General features: G+C 44.5%; 1 protein-coding gene across 1 annotated transcript in view; it reads left to right on the plus strand.

The window, feature by feature from the left end:
• Positions 1 to 12,508, plus strand: part of CAPN9 (calpain 9) — a 41,051-nt gene extending 28,543 nt beyond the window's left edge. Inside the window, exons 14-20 of the mRNA XM_063125655.1 lie at positions 99 to 156; positions 2,376 to 2,440; positions 4,507 to 4,575; positions 6,838 to 6,916; positions 9,916 to 10,032; positions 10,867 to 10,925; positions 12,267 to 12,508. Of these exons, the coding sequence (XP_062981725.1) occupies positions 99 to 156; positions 2,376 to 2,440; positions 4,507 to 4,575; positions 6,838 to 6,916; positions 9,916 to 10,032; positions 10,867 to 10,925; positions 12,267 to 12,293 (474 nt within the window). The 3' untranslated portion in view covers positions 12,294 to 12,508. The remainder of the gene's footprint in view (positions 1 to 98; positions 157 to 2,375; positions 2,441 to 4,506; positions 4,576 to 6,837; positions 6,917 to 9,915; positions 10,033 to 10,866; positions 10,926 to 12,266) is intronic.
• The last annotated feature ends 6,520 nt before the right edge of the window (positions 12,509 to 19,028 follow it).

A 19,028-nucleotide genomic window follows, 5' to 3' on the forward strand; every position in this document is an offset into this window, starting at 1 on the left:
GCGGGATGCAATTTTTTTTTTAAAGTGCATTTTATAAGTCAATGCATTGCATTTTGAACCCACAAACATGAAAGCTGCCTTGATTTCTCCAACTGTAGGACATGGAGATCAATGCAGAGGAACTCGAATATATTCTGAATGCTGTATTGAAAAAAAGTAAGTGCCGTCCAGGCCGTTGCCCGTCTTGCCCAATTGACAAGTGATTGTTTCATTCCCCATCCCCACCAACCACCCCAATACCGCCAGCAGATGCTGTGAGAGTCACTGCTGCCACTGGAAAAAAACCTGTAATGGCGCTGATGGCGGTGGTCAGTAGGGACTGGTGGCTCTGGTGTCAGTGGGGCAGTGAATTCGCTGCAGTTTTCAGCCAGAACCAAGTCAGAAGTCTAAAGGAGCTATTCAGTGTGCTTCATTGGCGCCACCGGCCTCCACTGTGGGTCATGAAGCAGGATGGGGACTCTGCAATCCTGATGCAGCCTGGATCATTGCTTTACTACCACTATGGCATGGTAAAGCAGCAATCAGTTCGGGGTGGCTGGGACAGGGAGGGGGCTTTAGCCTCCGCCTTCACTCTGCGATCCCCACAAAACAGCAACCCCTGAATGTGTGAATATAATGTAAGAACATAAGGGTCCATCTAATCCAGCACTCTGTTCACATGGTGGCTGACTAACTGTCGACCAGGAACCCACAAGCAGGACATGGGTGCAACACCACCCTCCCGCTCATGTTCCCCAGCAAGCCTGTATTCAGGCTTACTGCCTCTGATACTGGCGGTAGCATATAGTCATGAGGACTAGTAGCCATTGAGAGCCTTCCCCTCTAGGAATTTATCCAACCCCCTTTAAAAGCCATGTAAATTGGTGGCCATCACTACATCTTGTGGTAGTGAATTCCATATTTTAACTATGCGCTGTGTGAAGGGATGTGTGAGTGTACGTGTGTCCATATGCCCCCGACATACCCAGCCGATGCAACCCCCAGAGTTGTGCACCCCTGCCATATTATAATGAAAGTGTGATGGGCAATCCTGTACGTAAACATATTAAGCAAAAGGACTTGAATTTAAGCTGAGTTACAGCCCAGTCCCATGCATTGTTACTTGGAAGTAAGTCTGGTAGAGTTCAGTGGGGCTTACTGTGTGCCTTAGTTTTATCACACTAAGGGGGGATCTACACTATTGCTTTTAAAGCGCTTTAAAGCACTTTGAAAACGTTTTGAAAACTGTATATGCAGTGTGTCCGGGGCTCCAACAGTTGTCAAAACTGTTATAAAGCGCTTTAAAGCGCTTTAAAGCTGTAGTGTAGATCCCCCCCAAGATAAAGACAGAGATGTGGTATTTAGATGAAAGCCATTGGTTTCTCCTCTAAGCATTTGCATGGTAGAAGTACAGTATAGCAAATGAAATGATGCATCAGCTATCAGTCATGCTTCCCCCTCCACGCTTCAGACAAGCATTCCTCTCTCTCTCTCTCTCTCAAACACCACAAGAATGCTTATCCATTTGTGTGTTCATCCTTCATCCTCTGCTTTTTTTAAAGAAGCTTTTTAAAACAGTCACATAACTGTTCTGAGGATTGTGGGAGGGGAGGCATCTACCCAGAATACTTTTGTTATTGGGCAGATTAAAAATAATAAAAAATGAATAAATTAGTAAGTGATGACATGGACACTAGCTAATAGGTCCTACCCAAGCTGTGGTTGCAAGCATGACACTAGTGAAGAAAAAGTACGCTTAAACTGAATGCAGCCAGAGCACAACCTGTCTGGCCCCAGTGCTCTCCTAACGTTTTTCTTGTTTCATTGGCACTAACTAACTGAAATCCAAGTCCTAGTCTTCCTCAACAAGTGTGTGGACGCCCTAGCAGTTCAGGTAGTTGTGGAATAGTGACAAAAGCAACCTTTCCCAGTGTAATCAGGAACATGCTTCCTGATGTCGACAGCTAATGGGACTTAACTCTAATCGTCCTGTGGAAGTTATTGCTCAAAGAAATAGTGCAGTGAGGCTTACATGACAATGAATACCTCTAGGGCTAATTGTCCATGTGGCACTCATACTAGGCAGGAACAACATGAGAAAGGGCAAGAACATCAGTTACACAACAACCATCACGTTTGTATTTTACAGCACCACTGAAGCATAAGCCAGCAGAGGGAAACGCCACACATTCATAGAGTTGGAGGAAGCCTTATAGGGCCATCTAGTCCAGCCTTCTGTTTGATTCTTTATGTTGGAACCATATAGAGACAGGGTCTGCACAAAAATTAAGATAGGATTCCACCTTGTGGCTGTTTAGCTTTCCGCTTTGGGGTGGTGTGGGGTAGTGGGACCAGTAAATTTATTTTGATATATTATGGTGATGGTTCTCTTGCAGCAAACAACATCAAATTCAGGAAAATAACTCTTCTCTCATGCAGAAATATCATTTCCCTTATGGATGTATCCTTTAAAATATAGTGTGAAAATTTCCTTGCATGAAAGTCATACAAAATTCCACAGTTACCTCTACAAACTTTGCTGTCCTAATATTAAAGAAGTATCCGATGTTAATAGGGGAAGGGTGAGACATTAGCTCTGCCTAGTTTTTTTTTAAAAAAACGGATTTATGTGATCTGAACCTCCCAGAACAGAATGTGAAAATGGACACAATTTGTGGTCAGAAATCTGTACATTTATGGGCTTATGATACATTCCAGAAAAGAACAAAAAAATGCATCTGCCCATTCTTCCTGCTAATATGCACTGGAGGGAGACTAATCTGGACATGCTACTGAAGTTATAAGAACTTTTCAGCTTTCATGATAAAAGTATATAGAAATGAATTTAAAAACCACAAGAACCATTTGCAGACCATCTGTGAACATATCTTCAAGGAATTTGGAAGCAATGGATTCCATCCAAACTTGTATGAGCAGACTTCCATTTGGCCAACAGGACTTCCTTTTCTACCCTTTCCCTCTGCAACCCCCTCCCTGGTACCCTGTCCAAATCTTCTCTGGAGGATCCCTCAGTCCTCTGGAGCAGATTAATGGAGGCTGCAGAGGGGAGTTTAACCCCTTCTGCCAGTGGTGTCTGTTTTTCTGGCAGCTGGACATGGTTGGATTCAACTCTTTGTGAATCCATGGTTGGGTACAGCCCTTTGTGAATCTAGTTCTAGCCAAAATGCTTTGGTACTTCAGTGTTCAAATTTCCATTCTGTTGTTTAATTGCATTTACGAGTAGGATTGGTTACTTACTTAAATTGTTCATGACAAGGAAAGGCAGGGAGGTTGCATATCTACATTCTCTGCATTGTTTCTGAAGAATGCCTTGAGACCTTTGGCTAGAGGGTGACTCATAAATTATGTAAATGAATGAAGACATACTTTGTGAGGGCACTGAAGCTAGCAACACAATGAAATGACGTGATAGTAAACATTGGGTTGGATCCAACTTCATAGAGCAGGGGGTTGGACTTGATGGCCTTATAGGTCCCTTCCAAATCTACTATTCTATGTTTCACCATTCTGCCACCATAATGGATACCACTGGTGGAACAGGACTTCCCTGTTCTCTCCTCTTCCCTACAGCCTCCACCACCACCATGTGCAAACCAAACCTCCTCCTTTGGGGCAGATTTGGAGGGGGACTGTAAGGTGGAGGAGAGGGTGTGGAAGTCTCATTCCACTGGCGGAATGATGAAGTTGAATCCAACCCCAATATTGGGAGAGAGAAAAAAGGGGGAGATGTGTGGCTGTTGCTTTAGGTGGCATTTACACATACTCCAAAACCTCTAATTTTGGCCTAGGAGCCACTGTGCCAAGGCACAGAAGTCCCAGAACCGCTATCATTCCTTCTCTTAGGGTGACCAATCATCCGGATTTGCCCGGACATGGCCGGAAATGGGGGGGGAATCTCCGGCTGGCCGGAAATCGCCTTTCCCCCCCTTTTGCCCAGGAAAAAAGGCTCCCCTGGCTTCTATTGGGGCCTCTCCTTGGTCATCGTCACCATGGCGACCAAGGAGAGGCCCCAATAGAAGCTGGGGGAGCCTCTCCAACGTGGTTCAGTTGTGCTGCAGCAGGGACAATAAGCATGATGACGGCCAGTCTAGCAATGGCCTATTATGCCCAATTGTATGGGCTATTTATTGATCCCGGACCTGGGAGTAGTAGGGGCTTGTGGCAAGGAAGGGCACAACAGGTTGATTACACCTCACTAGCCATGTATGTATCAAATGCCATTTTAGTTGCTGTGGTAGATTAGCTAATGCTAACCCATAAGATCAGTGTGTTAGTTAAATAGGTTTAACTGCATTATTTATTTATTTATTTATTTATTTATTTATTTATTACATTTATATACTGCCCCACAGCCGAAGCTCTCTGGGTGGTTCACAAAAGTTAAAACAGTAAGCATTAAAAAGTATACAAAATTTAAAAACCCACTAATTCATTAAATGATACATTTAGGCTTGATAGTGCATTTTACACAATCAGCACTGTTTTCCTTAATGTGAACTGCATCAGTCCAGTGGAAATGGAAAACTGGAATTCAACGAGTTCAAAATTTTCTGGGACAAACTGAAGAAATGGATTGTAAGTTAATATGTAACAATCTTCTGCTTTATCAATTGTTTTGTTAGGCATTTTTGGAAGCAACTAGAGAGAAGCAATGTTTAAGGCCCTTAACATTTTGATTTAATACACATGTTCTCAAAAAAATATTATTATTTCTAGGAAACATTCTTTGTTTTCTGCAGTTCAAACCGCAATAGTTTACAAGAAACATTAACAGCATTTATACTATAGTTAAAAAAAACACCACCTATTTTTGAGATAATGAATGTCAGACGTGTTCCTTAGAACGAGGCCAAGCAAAATAAACATTGAACTTAATACATTGCTGTTGGTACAGACAAGAAACTGCTGATTTATGATTCTTGATGTGTGACTAAGTTTCCACAGCTTACTCCTGATTCTTATCTCTTCTCATCGTCAACCAATGGCACTTGAAATGTCCTGTCAGAACGTACAGGCAAATGAAGCCCAAATATAGAGATGCATTTGGATGTCTTGTCACAATTCCTGAAATAATTATGCTACCCATAAACCCACCTGCTTCCATACTGGGGTCACAAATAGTTTTTTCTTGATGGATCATTATTATTTTTTCTTTTTTTTGTTACATTTATATCCCTCCCCCCTTTCCTTCAAGGAGCCTAAGATGATCCGCCTCCTGTCCATTTTATCATCACAACAACCCTGTGAAGTAGGTTAGCTGAGAGTTAGTGATTGGCCCAAAATCACCCAGTGAGCTTCATGACATATGCCATAGGAAGCTCCATTGGACTATCTAGCCGCAACTTTCTGCTCTAGAGGCAGCTTCTGAAACACTCTCAAAGGCAGTCCACATTACAACAGTCCACATTTGGTGAACACTACTGATCCAGAAAAATGCTCCATCTGAAGTGCTTTTGATCTAACCCATTTTGCCTTGGAACCAACACCGTAACCGCTCTTGTAACCCAATGCTTGGTGTTTGCTTAGTGTTTTATAAGAATATAGTGTTTTACAATGGATCCATTCCTTAATCCTAGCCAGTACCCTGAGTAATTGCAACCTAGTCCACTGAATATTTTATAGTGCAAAAGAAAGGGCACTTATACAAGAAGAAATAAAGTGTTTGGTTATGTGTACCTAGGAGTCTAGAGGCCTTAAATTTAAGTATATTTTGGCTTCTAAGTAACAGATGCCATGTCACTGTTATTTCTAAGAGCTGATTCACTCGTTACATTTTCGTTTTTAAAGGATGCTTTAAGTTATCCATACCCAACCTGGTGCCCTCCAGATGTTGAGCTTTTATATTGTGTTTTATAGTATGGTTTTATACTGTTGTTTTATACTTTGAATGTTTTTAATTTTTGTGAACCGCCCAGAGAGCTCCGGCTATTGGGCGGTATAGAAATGTAATAAATAAATAAATAAATAAATGTTTGGACTACAACTCTCATCAGCCCCAGCCAACAAGCCCCAGCTTTTTCTCAGTGTCCACTTGTAAATGTAACATCTGGTCAATAAGTAGAAAGAAACATATGTATCATGCATTAAGACAGGATTGGCTGTGGCTCCCAACTGAAAGTATGTACAGTAGCAAACCCAGAATTGCCATGGCATCATGTATGAAATGATTTTATGGTTCCCAGAACACAAAGAGATTTCCAGATTTGCTGTTCCTTGTACAGATGGTAAACTCTTACTTGCTTCATTGAGAATTGCACTGAGACTTTCTACATGGGGCTTTTATTGTGTACTTAAGATTGCTCACTCACGCTAGTTTGTGGGTCCTTTACACAACCTCCTCCTCCCACAAGGACTCTCCTGTGCTTTGCAACCATTATTGCAGGGTCTCTTAAATTGAGGAGAGTGCAGTATTATTCTGACTGGCATTATATTTATAGCATGTAATTGTGCGATTCCGCTGTATTACCTAGCGGCAGTATAATGAAACACAGAAAAGCAGAGAAACACACACACACACAGAGGAAAAAAGCACATGTAAAGGAGCTTATCTTAATCCCGCAAAGAATCTGGAAGCAGAAGCCCACTCCCAGGTGTGGGATAAAAACCTCATGTCGAAATGCCACAAGCCAAATGAGCAAAATTACTAGCACTCCATATATTCCTATCCAGAACTAATCCAGTGCAAAGTAGTTCAAAGATTCTTGCACAATTTTTGCAAAATCACCTCTTCTGAAGAAAATTACCTATGAAATGAGAATACCTTAATGTAATGCTTTAGTTCCAATGCATGTGCATTTGCTGACCTGTCTACTTTCTTTCTTTTCTGTTGTGGTTCAGGGTGTCTACCTTCATTTTGATTCTGATCAGTCTGGCACCATGTCTTCCTATGAACTCCGTCTTGCTTTGAAAGCAGCAGGTACGCATTTTCTCAAGGGACGGCCTTGGCACTAGAAGGCTCTCAGGGGCTGCTTAAGACAGCACATCATAGCAGGCAGGGAGAGCACTTGGAGCAGAAGCACCTGCGAGGAATCCGGAGGAATGAGCAGCAACAGCCTTTCAAAATTGCCCTCACTAAGGGTGGGACAAGGGGGGCTTCCACACACAGTCTTCAGGGCGCCCCGAAAGCGCTTCAGGGCACCCCGAAACTCCTAGTGTAGCTACCTGGTCAGAAGAGACGGAGGAAGAGGCGGCGGCGGTGGCGAAAAGTTCCCAGGGCTCGGCGGCTTCTCTGGTGAGTCCTTGCCATGGAGCCCAACTCCCCTCTGGCTTCCTGCTGCCGGTGAAAGAGCCACCCGGGTTGGAGAGCTCAGTGGAAGAAGGCGGGCTCTTCCGCCGAGCTCTCCAACCCAGGTGGCTCTTTCGCCGGCAGCAGCAGGAGGCCAGCGGGGAGTTGGGCTCCGTGGCAAGGACTCACCAGAGAAGCCGCTGAGCCCTGGGAACTTTTCACCGCCGCCACCGCTGTCGCCTCTTCCTCTGTCTCTTCTGACCGGGTAGCTACACTAAGAGTTTCAGGGTGCCCCGAAGACTGGGTGTGGAAGCCCCCAAGCTAGAAGTGACCTGGGAAATATATTATTGGATCTTCAACATCTCTCCTCTGGTTAAAAGCAAATACATGGGCCAAATTGGATTTGGGCTATGGCATAGAAGAAGGAAGTACAGTGGCAGCTCTGGCATCAGTGGAGTGGTGAATCTGCTCTGGATCTCAGTCAGATCCAGTCAGTTCCACACCTTGGGTAGCTTCTTCAGAGTACTGATTAGTTAAATTGCATTCCCCATGCTATTTCCACAGAGGAATCCTCCCACCCCAAAACCTGCTATTTATCAGTGTTGAGGTCCAATTTTTCTTGGTAAATAGTGTGGAACAAATTAAATCAAATCAATAAATAAACCATGGAAATGGTCCATTTTCCCTAGTGAATAGCAGCTGGGTGAGTGGGTGTAATTTCCATCAGGGAAATGACCTGGGAGGGAAAGGGTTAAGCCTCTGCCTCCCCCTGCACTGTGACCTTGATCCATGGCTTGCAGCTGCTCAAGAAAGTGGGATCAGGGATCTCCCCTGTCATGCCTCATTTGCCCCTCGGAGCCATTCCACGAACTGCTGGGCTGCTAGCTGCTCCGCCAGCCGTTCCCTGGCCCGTAGCCACTTCCACTTGGGGGAAACGGGTTATCCGGCTCATTTGAAATGAACTGGAGCTGCCTGTTTTACAAACCACCTTGATGTGGCTCAGCGGTGACATACGTACATACTGGAGTAATCCACGTGCCTCAAGCCAGAAAATGAAAGAAATCATCCATCCTGAGCTTGGATTGCCAACCAAGCAGGAAAAGTGGCCTTTTTAAAATTCTTTTGGGTGAGTTTTCAGAAAAGCAAGAGGGTAGGCCAGTTTTCCACTTCCCCTCAGCCATTTTTTGTATACTTTTTTAGCAGTATTTTAGCTGTATATCCTTTTAGTTGTATATTTTATATGAGTAGGCAGGTTTTGCGCTATGCCCCACACTCAGTCTCCGAAAACTGCTTGGCTCTGCCCTCCTGCTCTGTCTTCTGACCCACTCTGTCCCTGTCCTCATGCCCCACCCAATTCAGCTTCTAGAACTTTGACCCTTTCTACAACTGCCTTTTTCCCCGGGATCATCCCTGGATCATCCAAATGACTCACAGAGGATCCTGGGAGCAGGCAGGGATGATCCCTCCAATTTCCCGGGATAAGTGAGACCTCGGTTATCCCAGCTTTACCCACGGTCCCAGGACGATCCTGAGGACCATGGGTGGTGTGAGCACCCGTCCCAGCGTCTTCCCTCCTTCCTGCAAGTAGCGGGGGACAGCAGAGAGAAGGAGCTGGGGGAGTCCAGAGACATCGAGGAGGGGAGCTGGGTCAGGGCTTTTTTTCTGTTGGCAGCCCTAACAACTATGGGCTTTTCTATGCAACGCTGCTAATCCGCTGTCTCTACTTACAGTTTTGTCACAGAATTGAGATCCAAGCACTGCACAAAACCAATTTCCTTTCCTGCTTTTCTGCTGCATAGCCTCTAAGTGGCACTGTGGTATAATGGAATAGTGCAACTAGACAAGTGGAAATGGCATTTTTGTTTGCTCTTACAAATAAATACCACATTTCCCCTGCTCTGTAAAAAAAAAAAAACCTCATGGAAACTGCTCTTTAGACCCAGAAACAAAATTAGAGAGTCACAACATAATTGAAAGAATTTGTAAACAACCGTGCGTTGGGAACAATGAGCGCACAATAAATGCCTCATGTAGAACAGCTCTGTGTGAATGGGTTTTATCAGGCATATACTGAAAAAACAGAAATCAGAAGAAGTACATTGCCAACGTGCTAGTGACTTAAGTCCAGCTGACACCGCTTTCCTAGGGTGACCATATAGAAAGGAGGACACGGCTCCTGTATCCTTAACAGTTGCACGGAAAAGGGAATTTCAGCAGGTGTCATTTGTACACATGCAGCACCTGGTGAAATTCCCTCTTCATCACACCAGTTAAAGCTGCAGGAGCCCTGCCCTCTTTTGTATCTGGTCAAGAGGGCAGTTATATCGAATACACAGGAGCCCTGTCCTCCTTTTCATATGATCACCCTAAAGCTACTTTCCCCCCTTTCTCAAAGAGGTCCAAAATTTGGAAGTGACAAGATGTCAAATATGAATTGATCTGACAGTGTTGGTAGGGCTTTTTAACTCTTCCTTTGAACATGTGCTCCCCCACTCCACAAGGTTTCTGATGCAATTCATTTTCTGCAATAAAGAGGTCTAGAAGCTTATTTTAGAAAATGAAACCAAAGTTCTCAGAATGGTAAATGTTTTCTTAACCCCACAACCTATCTAGAATATTTTAAAATTGCTGGCGGGAAGACTGGCAGTTACAGTAATTATTAAAGAGCCTCAACTTCCTCTTTCTTTAAGGGTTTCAGCTCAACAACTACCTGCTCCAGTTGATTGTGCTTAGATATTCCGATGATAAGTACCAGATAGAATTTGATGACTTCTTAAACTGCCTCATTCGCCTAGAAAATGCAAGCAGTGAGTATGCTTTCATAGTACCTTTATTAGTTCTCTTTGAAAGCCTTTTCAATCCCATATGTTAACAGGTGATCCTTGTCATTCTTAACTGCTTTGCCTTTGTTGCCATTTGCTTCTGTAGCAGTTCAACTTCTACAAAATATTCTTCAATTTTGGGATATTAGTTAGAAACCATGTTTACCTTTAGGACCCTGACAATATGATACACATGGCTGTGTCCACCTGCTTTACTGAGCAACTGTGATGTATGGAATCATTGCAGTCAGTGACAGAAATTTGATGAATGCTAACATTTACCTGTCATTCTTAAGATTTGAACAGTTATGGCAGGAAATGTTATAAAATTTTGACATTTACCAGTAAACCTTAAAGCTGAAACAGTGCCTTCAATAAATGACCAAATGCCACCTTCATTACTATAAATTACTGGTAAAGGACACTGGGCCTGTTCAGACAACACTTTAAGCAATGATAAGGTCACTAACCTTTTGCACGGTCAGTGAGTGTGTTTAAATCATGGTTATGTAGCCACCATGGATAGGAATGGTTCACACAACACACTAAGACATAATGTTTAGCTCAAAATGCTTAACCACCATGGCTTAGCATGTCATCTGAACAGGTTCATTGTGTCATGGTATACTTGTCAAAAACAAGCCTCAAAAACACAAGCATTTTTTACATTTCCAACTGGGATTCCTAAAATCTTACCTGTAAATCTTAATGTTAACCATGTTTCTGATGTTTTCTGAAATACAGTTTTGAGTTTGAGTCATATTACTATCAATAAAACTGAGATCACATCTATCTATATCATTCTGATTGTTCTTTCAGGAGTGTTCCAAGCATTAAGTGTGAAAAACAGGGACTTCATTAACCTGAATATCAGTGAGGTAAGCCCCTTAAGAGCAAAAAACACAAATGTACTTAACTAAAAAGTCTGTAGAGACTTTTTAGTTAAGTACATATTCAGGTATAGTTCACTAATTATGGGACATAGTTTATTGCCAACATAAATGAGTGAAACTAATTGAAAGTAGGGCTGTGCACCACCTCGGATCCAAACCGGATCCAAGGCGGTTCGGGTAAAGGCCAAGGCGGCCCAAAGCCAAAGCCAATTTGCTCCAAAGCTTCGAGGCGCTTCGGAGCCGCCCCCCTCCCCCACCCACCCCACACCCCAGCCCCCCACCAGTCTCCTTCGGCTATTGGGTGGTATAAACATGTAATAAATAAATAAATAATACCTGCTGCCTCCGTCGCTGCTGCCATCTTTCTTGTGGCGGCTGCCAGTACCACCGCCGCTGGAAATGAAAGGGAGTAGGCCGCGCAATTTTAAGTTATCGTGCGGCCTGCTCCCTTTCATTTCCGGCGGCACCGGAAGCTACCAGAAGAAATATGGCGGCAGGTAAGCCCCCCTCCCCCTTCCCCACTTACCAGCATCCGCAGGATGCAAACCGGCGGTGGCAGATGCAGGTAAGCCCCCCTACCTACCTCCGTCCACAGCCGCTGCCACCAGACACAAGCCACTGGCGGTGGCGACTGACACAGGTAAGCCCCCATCTCCCTTCCCCACTTACCTGGGTCCGCTGCCAGCTTGTGTCTGGCAGCTTCCACTCCGAGGACGCTGAAGCCTGGAAGTAGGCCGCGGCTTACTTCTGGACTTCGCTCCGAAGCAAAGCCCTACTTCTGGGCTTCAGCATTGTCGGAGTGGAAGCCGCCGGACACAAGCCGCCGCCAGCGGACGATGGACGCAGGTAAGTGTGGAAGGGGGGAGGGGGGCTTACCTGGTGCCTCCACCGTCCGTGGCAGATGGCGGAGGCACCAGGTAAGTGGGAAGAGTTTTCTGGGTGCCGGCTGCACAGCCAGCACCCAGAAAACTCCGAGTTGCCTCGGAGGGTCCACATTTTGCCTTGGTGCCGGAGCTGCTTCGGGGGCTCTGGATCAGGGGCGGGGGTCCCTGCACAGCCCTGTCACTAATCCTTCTGCTCCAGTGTCTCTAGTATTTCTGATGTTCTGTTGATATTCTAAGCTGACAAGCCTTACCTTTGTGCCTCCTTTATTTCCTTGCTCCAAACCACAGCATGCTTTGTGATCCCACTGCCTCCCCACCACCAGACAATTCACATATCAGTAGTCACTGATTCAGAATAGGAAGCGTCTTCAATCTTGGCCCTAGAGTACTGATAAATGGGAGTTATCAACAGTAACATTTGGTCTTTTCTCTCTTTTATTAGTTTATAAACTTGGCCATGAACATCTGAAGACATCCAACCTGGTTTTCAGCCAGCCCACAATGTGCCTCTCAAATCAAGCTTGAAGTCTTTCCCAAAGTCACTGAAAATGACATGGAATTCTTTTTTTTATTCACCCTCATACCAACACTATAAAGAATGTGTTTTTTAAAACCCCAAATATTTGGGTTGGATCTGGAATCTGTATTCCATTAGAGGAAGGGCTTTGCTTGCAGAAGATCCTTCCACCTGATTTTAGGGCTCTCCCTCCCCCGTCTCCCACACACGCTGGATTTCTAGATTCACTGTGTAGTAGTTAAAAGGGGATGGAAGGGCTGCTATTAGACGGAGGTGGTGGGGAAGCCCATTTCTGCCAGTGCAGTTGATCCACCGTACATCTGGATTCAACCCTTAAGCTACCTGAATGTATACTGCACAGTAAATAATATGCCTTGAAGTGGAATATTGTATTACAGCATGTCACATCACAGCCTTAAACAATCTCTACCTTTTATGAAACATGATTATTTCAACTCCCAGTAAATTTGCCACATAGATGAATGGCTTCCATTAAGTGTCCTTGTTTTATTTTGCTTTCATTTGTGCAGATTATTTTTAAAGAGAAATGGAACACAATGGGCTGGGGACTGGCCCATAAAGACTGTAACACTATTAGAGGTTATAGGCTGGTAGATTTTGATGCTGGTGGAGCAGAGAAAGAGGCTACACAAAACAAGTCAATCATGCGGCTCTTCTGCCCTGCCCCTACACACCAAAGCTGATGCATTTGTGGTCTCTTCCTGCAAGCCGAGTCACCAATCAACAGGAATTCTCTATTCCCATATGGTTCTACCTTCCTTTGACACATGCCATAGAGCAGGGGTGTCAAACTCAGGCCCAAGGGCCAAATGCAGCCATCTGGGGCCATGCTCCATTCCCCTGACCTACCCCCATTTTCTCCAACCACCAAACATTTGCTGGTTTTCTGGCTCTTCTCTGTGTGTGCCCATTCTAAAAGACGGGAATGTCTCTCCGAAGGCTCAGTTACTGGCAGTAAGAGTTTTAGGGCATGTGAGGCTTTTCTTCCTGGAATTATACCACTGTTTCTGCTCCTCCTTCAGTCATGGGACCGTTATACTTCCTGTTTCTTTTCTTTACATGGAGAAACAGCACCTGTCCTGAGTAACAGCATTGTTGCGAGTCAAGCCTTTACACAAAGGTTTGACTCTCACATCTAGCTCTGTGTTCACGCCCACTTCCCTCCCCCTAGAAAGTTATTGGTCACCCTGTCGTGATTGGCACAGCCTTCCAGTATAGGCCACCGGGCAGCCAAGTCTAACTGTAAAAAAAACTACCCAAGTCTCTATTTGTTCCTGTATTTTAGTCTCCCCACAAATATACAGGAGAGCAAGGGTTCTTGGTGCTGCCAGCAGACCCCATGACCTTGGCAGACATGCAGAGCAGCAGCCATGGGAGAAACAACGAGCTCCACATTCTCAGCCATGTCGTTGTATCGTTTTTCAGCAACGGCCATCCTGATGACCTGCCACAACTGCAAATAGCAGAGGCAGAAGTGGTGGGAATGGGGAGGCGACACCGCCCCATCGTTGTCACAACCTGATAACCACACCCTTCAGTTCCGCTCATATAAGGCAATATGGCAACAATACACAGGCAGGCAATGGTGGTCTGATGGCGTGAGTAGTAAAAATACTGCATTCCCCCACCCCCCGGCTTAAAATAAAACAGGGGAGGAGAAATTTCGGGAAAGAAACAGTAGAATGACGTCGTCGTGTAAAGCTCCCAGTACATTTCGTGCCTGAGGAAGCACCACAAAATCATCATGTAGAGAAGCCCTTAAGCTAAAATGTTCTGGTATTGGGGTTATTTTGGCCCTACCAGGTTTGCCTTTGGCCTTGCACACCACTGAAATACAGTACCCAAGAGCTTCTCCAAAATGGAATTTGGCCCTCAGGCTGAAAGAGGTTTGACACCCCTATCATAGAGGTAGAACTAGGAAGGTGTCCTTAGCTCCTTAAACGTGTCACAGTATACAACTGGAGGGGCTGAACCCATCTGCTCTTACTTGTCATTGCAGCCCCTGGAGGTTCTTCTGTTCCTTTTTCTAAACAAATCTGGAGCATTGTGCCTCAGAAGTTTCCATCTGGCTTCACTAGATACATTGTGCCCTTTGTGAAGAAGCGCATAACAAAGCTGTCAAATTACAACCCTTCTAACTCCGTAGGTTGGATCCAGGATCTGCCTTCCATGGGCAGAGGGATTCTGCCAATTGAAGGTGTCCCCACCTGACTCTGGGGGATCCCCCCTCTGCACCACAGCTCATCCCATTCAGCAGGGTCCCTGGCCCTCTATATAGCTAGCATTTTCAGAGGGGTGGAGGGTTTGTGTGGGGAGGAAGAGGTGGAGAAGTCTGCTTCTGCTAGTCAAGTTGCACACACCTAAATCTGGTCCCAACCTCATCGCTATGATGCAGGCAGACTAGATGGTGAACAGTAATTCGGATATCCCTGGAATCCATCAAGATGGAGAATCAACATTCATTTGCACATTAAAGCTGTGGAAAGAATAAATGCCCTCCCATTCAATTTGGGATTCGAAGCCCTCCTTCCCAATGTTCTGTTTATTATCCTAGCAACAGAAGAAGGATGAACAGGCCCCATAATAGCCCATCCATTCTGTCACTCAAACCCAGTCCTTTCACGAATCCCATAAAGACTGAAAAATGTATGATGGAAAGAAAATCCCATCTGCTCATAAAAACAACAACAGTGTTCTAAAAACAAATCAGGATTATTGAAAGCCGCGTCTTTATTTTGAGCCTCACAAAAGAGTGGTATGTGAACTTCACAGTCAGTAAGGCAATGACATTGTCGTCTGAGCCATGACGTAGCAATTTGTGCCACTATTATCTACGTATATTGCTCTAATGAGGCTCCAAGAGACGGAAGTGGAACAGTCTCTATTTCTTTGTGCCTTGATTAATTGACCACTGAAACACAAGATTACAGATAGATAATAACTGTCCTCCCTGAGTCCATTTCAGCTTGAAAACAGATTGCCTGATGCCAGAAAGACGTGGATTTGTAATACTGATCTGATTCATTTCCTAGAGGACAAATGTGACTGAAATAGAAAGGAGACCGGATTAATAGGTCATGTCAGAACCATAGCCTCCATATGTTGATATTGTTGGATGACAGGGTCATATACTTATTCTAAGGCAAAAGTGCGCTGAAAGTTCTAGGGAGATTTCAGTGACAGGTTATATCAAACAAGCTGTGAAATATGGCAAAACCTGTTTTAAAAACGTCATGTTTGTGAAAATGTGAGTATCTTTGTCAAAAGTCTATCAGAGGCACATCCTGTTCAAATTCAATCTAGGCTCAGCCGGTGGAGGCTGGTGGCTCCAATGCAAGAGGGGCAGTGAGTCCGCTCCCGGTTTCAATCAGAACCAGTCAGAACTCTAAATGAGCTATCCAAGGTGTTGGAGAGTTCCTTTACAGTTCTGACTGAAACCTGGAGTGGACTCACTGCCCCTCTGACATCGGAGTCACCAGCCTTCACTGGGCTTAGCTATATCATAATTTACAAGAGCCTTCCCCAGCACATCTGGAGGGCAGCAGGTTGGGGTAGGCTCGTGGAGAAAAACCCTATGACCTTGAAAGGTTTTTCTAGTCAATCCTATGGCCATAGAATTGGCCTGTTAGTATGTTTGTTTGTTTTAAAGATGTTTTTGCAAGACCGTCAAACTTACTGTTTCCATCACAACTCTGGATTCTCTTATTTGAATTGCCAAATGTAGCACCTTTGTACTGAATATATATCCTTCCCACCCCCATAGACGGTTTATCCAAAATGGACTGTAACTCTTTTGTTCAGGCAAGGCAGCTTGCACCTGTTTTTGATCAAGCATTTTTAACTCAGTTCTTTTTGGCTCAGAAAGAATCGTTTATGTTCTTGAAATTTCCAGTATCTGGAGGAAATAATTTTTTAAAAAAAGCTCTGTAAGAGAGCACAGGGGATTCTTTGGGTGAGATGTTAACGGTTTTCACCCGAAGAGAGAGAGAGACCTATCAGTAAGTCAGAATTCAAGAAGAAGAAGAAGAAGAAGAAGAAGAAGAAGAAGAAGAAGAAGAAGAAGAAGAAGAAGAAGAAGAAGAAGAAGAAGAAGAAGAAGAAGAGCATACTCTTGTAATAAAAGTAATATTTTGTCTTGTAAACTGCCCAGAGAGTTTCAGCTAGTAGGCAGTATAGGAATGGATGGATGGATGAATATTCTTTCTCTTCTTTTCCCTTTACAAAGTACATTTTATGGCTGGATTCATAGCAATTATGAAAGATTCAATATTCTGTGAAGCTTTGTATTTTTCATCATTGTATTTTTGCTTGTGCTTTGTGAATTTGTGCCAACCAGATTCCCAGAAATTATCGCCAAAATAATGCCATGAACATGGGAGCACTCTCTTATTTTCATGTGCAAGGTGTTTTCAGTAGGAGGGAAAGGAGATGGTCTCAAGCCAAGAGGCAAAACCAGAGAGATGAATGGGGAAAGGGACTAGGGTGCAAGAAATACAGCACCTCCCTGGCTTAGGGTGCTTCCAGGCAGGGGCTTCCCAGTGATACCAATCAGAAACTATTGTGCAGCACGTCCATCTTTTTCTCCTTAATGGATTTTCTGTGGTAAGGTAAAGACTGAAAAAGTGGTGAGGAAACATTGGAGGATTATGAGCGGAAGATGGCAACAAACACCCTGGAAATTCTGTAGATGAGGCAGGATGATGGTGCTATAAATGCCCCATCTGGAAACATCTTCCCTCTCCTACCTCTAGAGGCGCTTCCTGGGGGTCTAACAAAAGAGACTTAGGCCACAATCCTATGGTACCCAGAGAGTATCCCAGACACCATAGGATTGTGCAGGAAAAGCCTTCCAAGGTCTTAGCAACAGCACTGCCCTTGGAGTGGTTTTCCTGACATCAGAGCCCTCCTCTTGGCTTCTCCTAGCCACTGCGTAAGTCTCTATGATGGCTCCCTCTCCTGAGGTTGGACCTCTGACTTTGGGAAGTGGGGGGGGACGAACACCTGCATTGGGGGCTATCAGGGATAGGAGAGGCCATGGATCCAATGGAGCCAACACCCCCTCTACCCCTGCCCATCCCTCCATTTCTGGGGAACATGTAAACTAGCAGAAAAGCTGGCCCAAATGTTTCCATCTCATTGAAAGCAGTAGGAAGGACTGGAGTCCACCCCGCCCATCTGTGGACAGAGAAGAAAGCGTCCTCTTCCTTGCTGACAAGGCATAGAAAGAAACGGAGCCTCTGATATAGGAGTTTCAGGTCATAGTGCATAGGATTGCTCTCTTTGACGGGCAATGTGGCAATGGGATGGGCAATGTGGCCCTCCAGATGTTTTAGCCTATAACTCTCATGATCCTTCACAATTATAAGTTGTAGGTGAAAACATCTGCACAGGTAAGAGAGTGTGTGATGTGGATCCATGACGGGTGACTTTGCAGCACTGAGTTGAGCAGGGCGCTCTCTCAGTGAGAAGAAAAAGATCCATCCCAATCCAAGGCCTGTCAGAATTTGCCAGCCTGGTGACTGGCTGACTGAGGTCTTGTTTGGACGACACGGAAGGGGGAGGGGAGGAGAAGCCTGAAAAGGGCCTCCAGCTGAGGCTGACGCATAATGTCACTGCTCGGCTAGGGGAGGGGAAGAGGAGATCCCCCCACCCCACCCATGGCTTGGCAAAAGGCCCCCAAGCGGCATTCATGATGTTGCCTGGGGTCAAAGTGATTCCTGCTTGAAACATAGTGAAGATCACTGGAATAAAAGCATCATTCACCACAAGTGTGTTTATGAAAGGAATCAGCAGTGTTGTACATATTTCACCAATACTCTTTCTTGCAATATGTCAAGTTTTCTTGGTATTGTGTTTGAATTGTTTTGGCACTGAATATTAACAAGCCTGCAGGAAAATAGCTCCTTGTCTTAACTAATTTGTTGTGACTAGAGATTACTGGTTTCCTCTTCAGGAAAATTGTCTTTAAAGCCTCCCAAAAGCTCTTTGCTTGGAACAGCTAAGTTTGGCCCTGAAAGGAGGAAAGCTAAGATGTTCTTTCCTACAGTAGATGCATGCTACACAACACACACACACACACACACCAATCTCCTTGTATAAGCAAGTGGCCTTCTAAAAATGGAAGCAACAGCAGATTTACATTGGGAATCTATTGTATGTTTAAAATAGAATGGCTTTTTCCATTCTAAAATCAGCTTTCCTGGATCACCACCACCTTTTAATATGTTAATACTAGTTCCAGTTAACATCTGGCTGACATTTGGCTTCCCAGAAGGCTGATATAAATGTGTTTTTTGTTTGGTTTGCAAAATGATCTAAAAATGGAAGAGGCCTCCTAAACATGCTGAGCAGGAAAAAAGAAAAATTAAATAAACCTATGAAATATTATTTCAATAAACCTATGCAATATTATCTCAATCATAAGGCCACAGTCTGTTTAGCAGCTTGAAAGAAACATGGTTTTGTCAGCAGCTGGCTATGCAGACACACCGAGACTATTAGGAACATAGGAATCTGCATTATGGCAAGTCAGACCCCTGATCCATCAAGCCTAATATTGTCAACACTGACTGGCAGCGGTAGCTCACCAGGGTTTCAGGGAGAATTTCCCCCCAGTCCCACTACCTTGAGGTGACGGGAATTGAACCAGAGACCTTCTACATAAGA

This window comes from Elgaria multicarinata, chromosome 4, assembly GCF_023053635.1.
Source record: "Elgaria multicarinata webbii isolate HBS135686 ecotype San Diego chromosome 4, rElgMul1.1.pri, whole genome shotgun sequence".
Classification (NCBI taxonomy): Eukaryota; Metazoa; Chordata; class Lepidosauria; order Squamata; family Anguidae; genus Elgaria; species Elgaria multicarinata.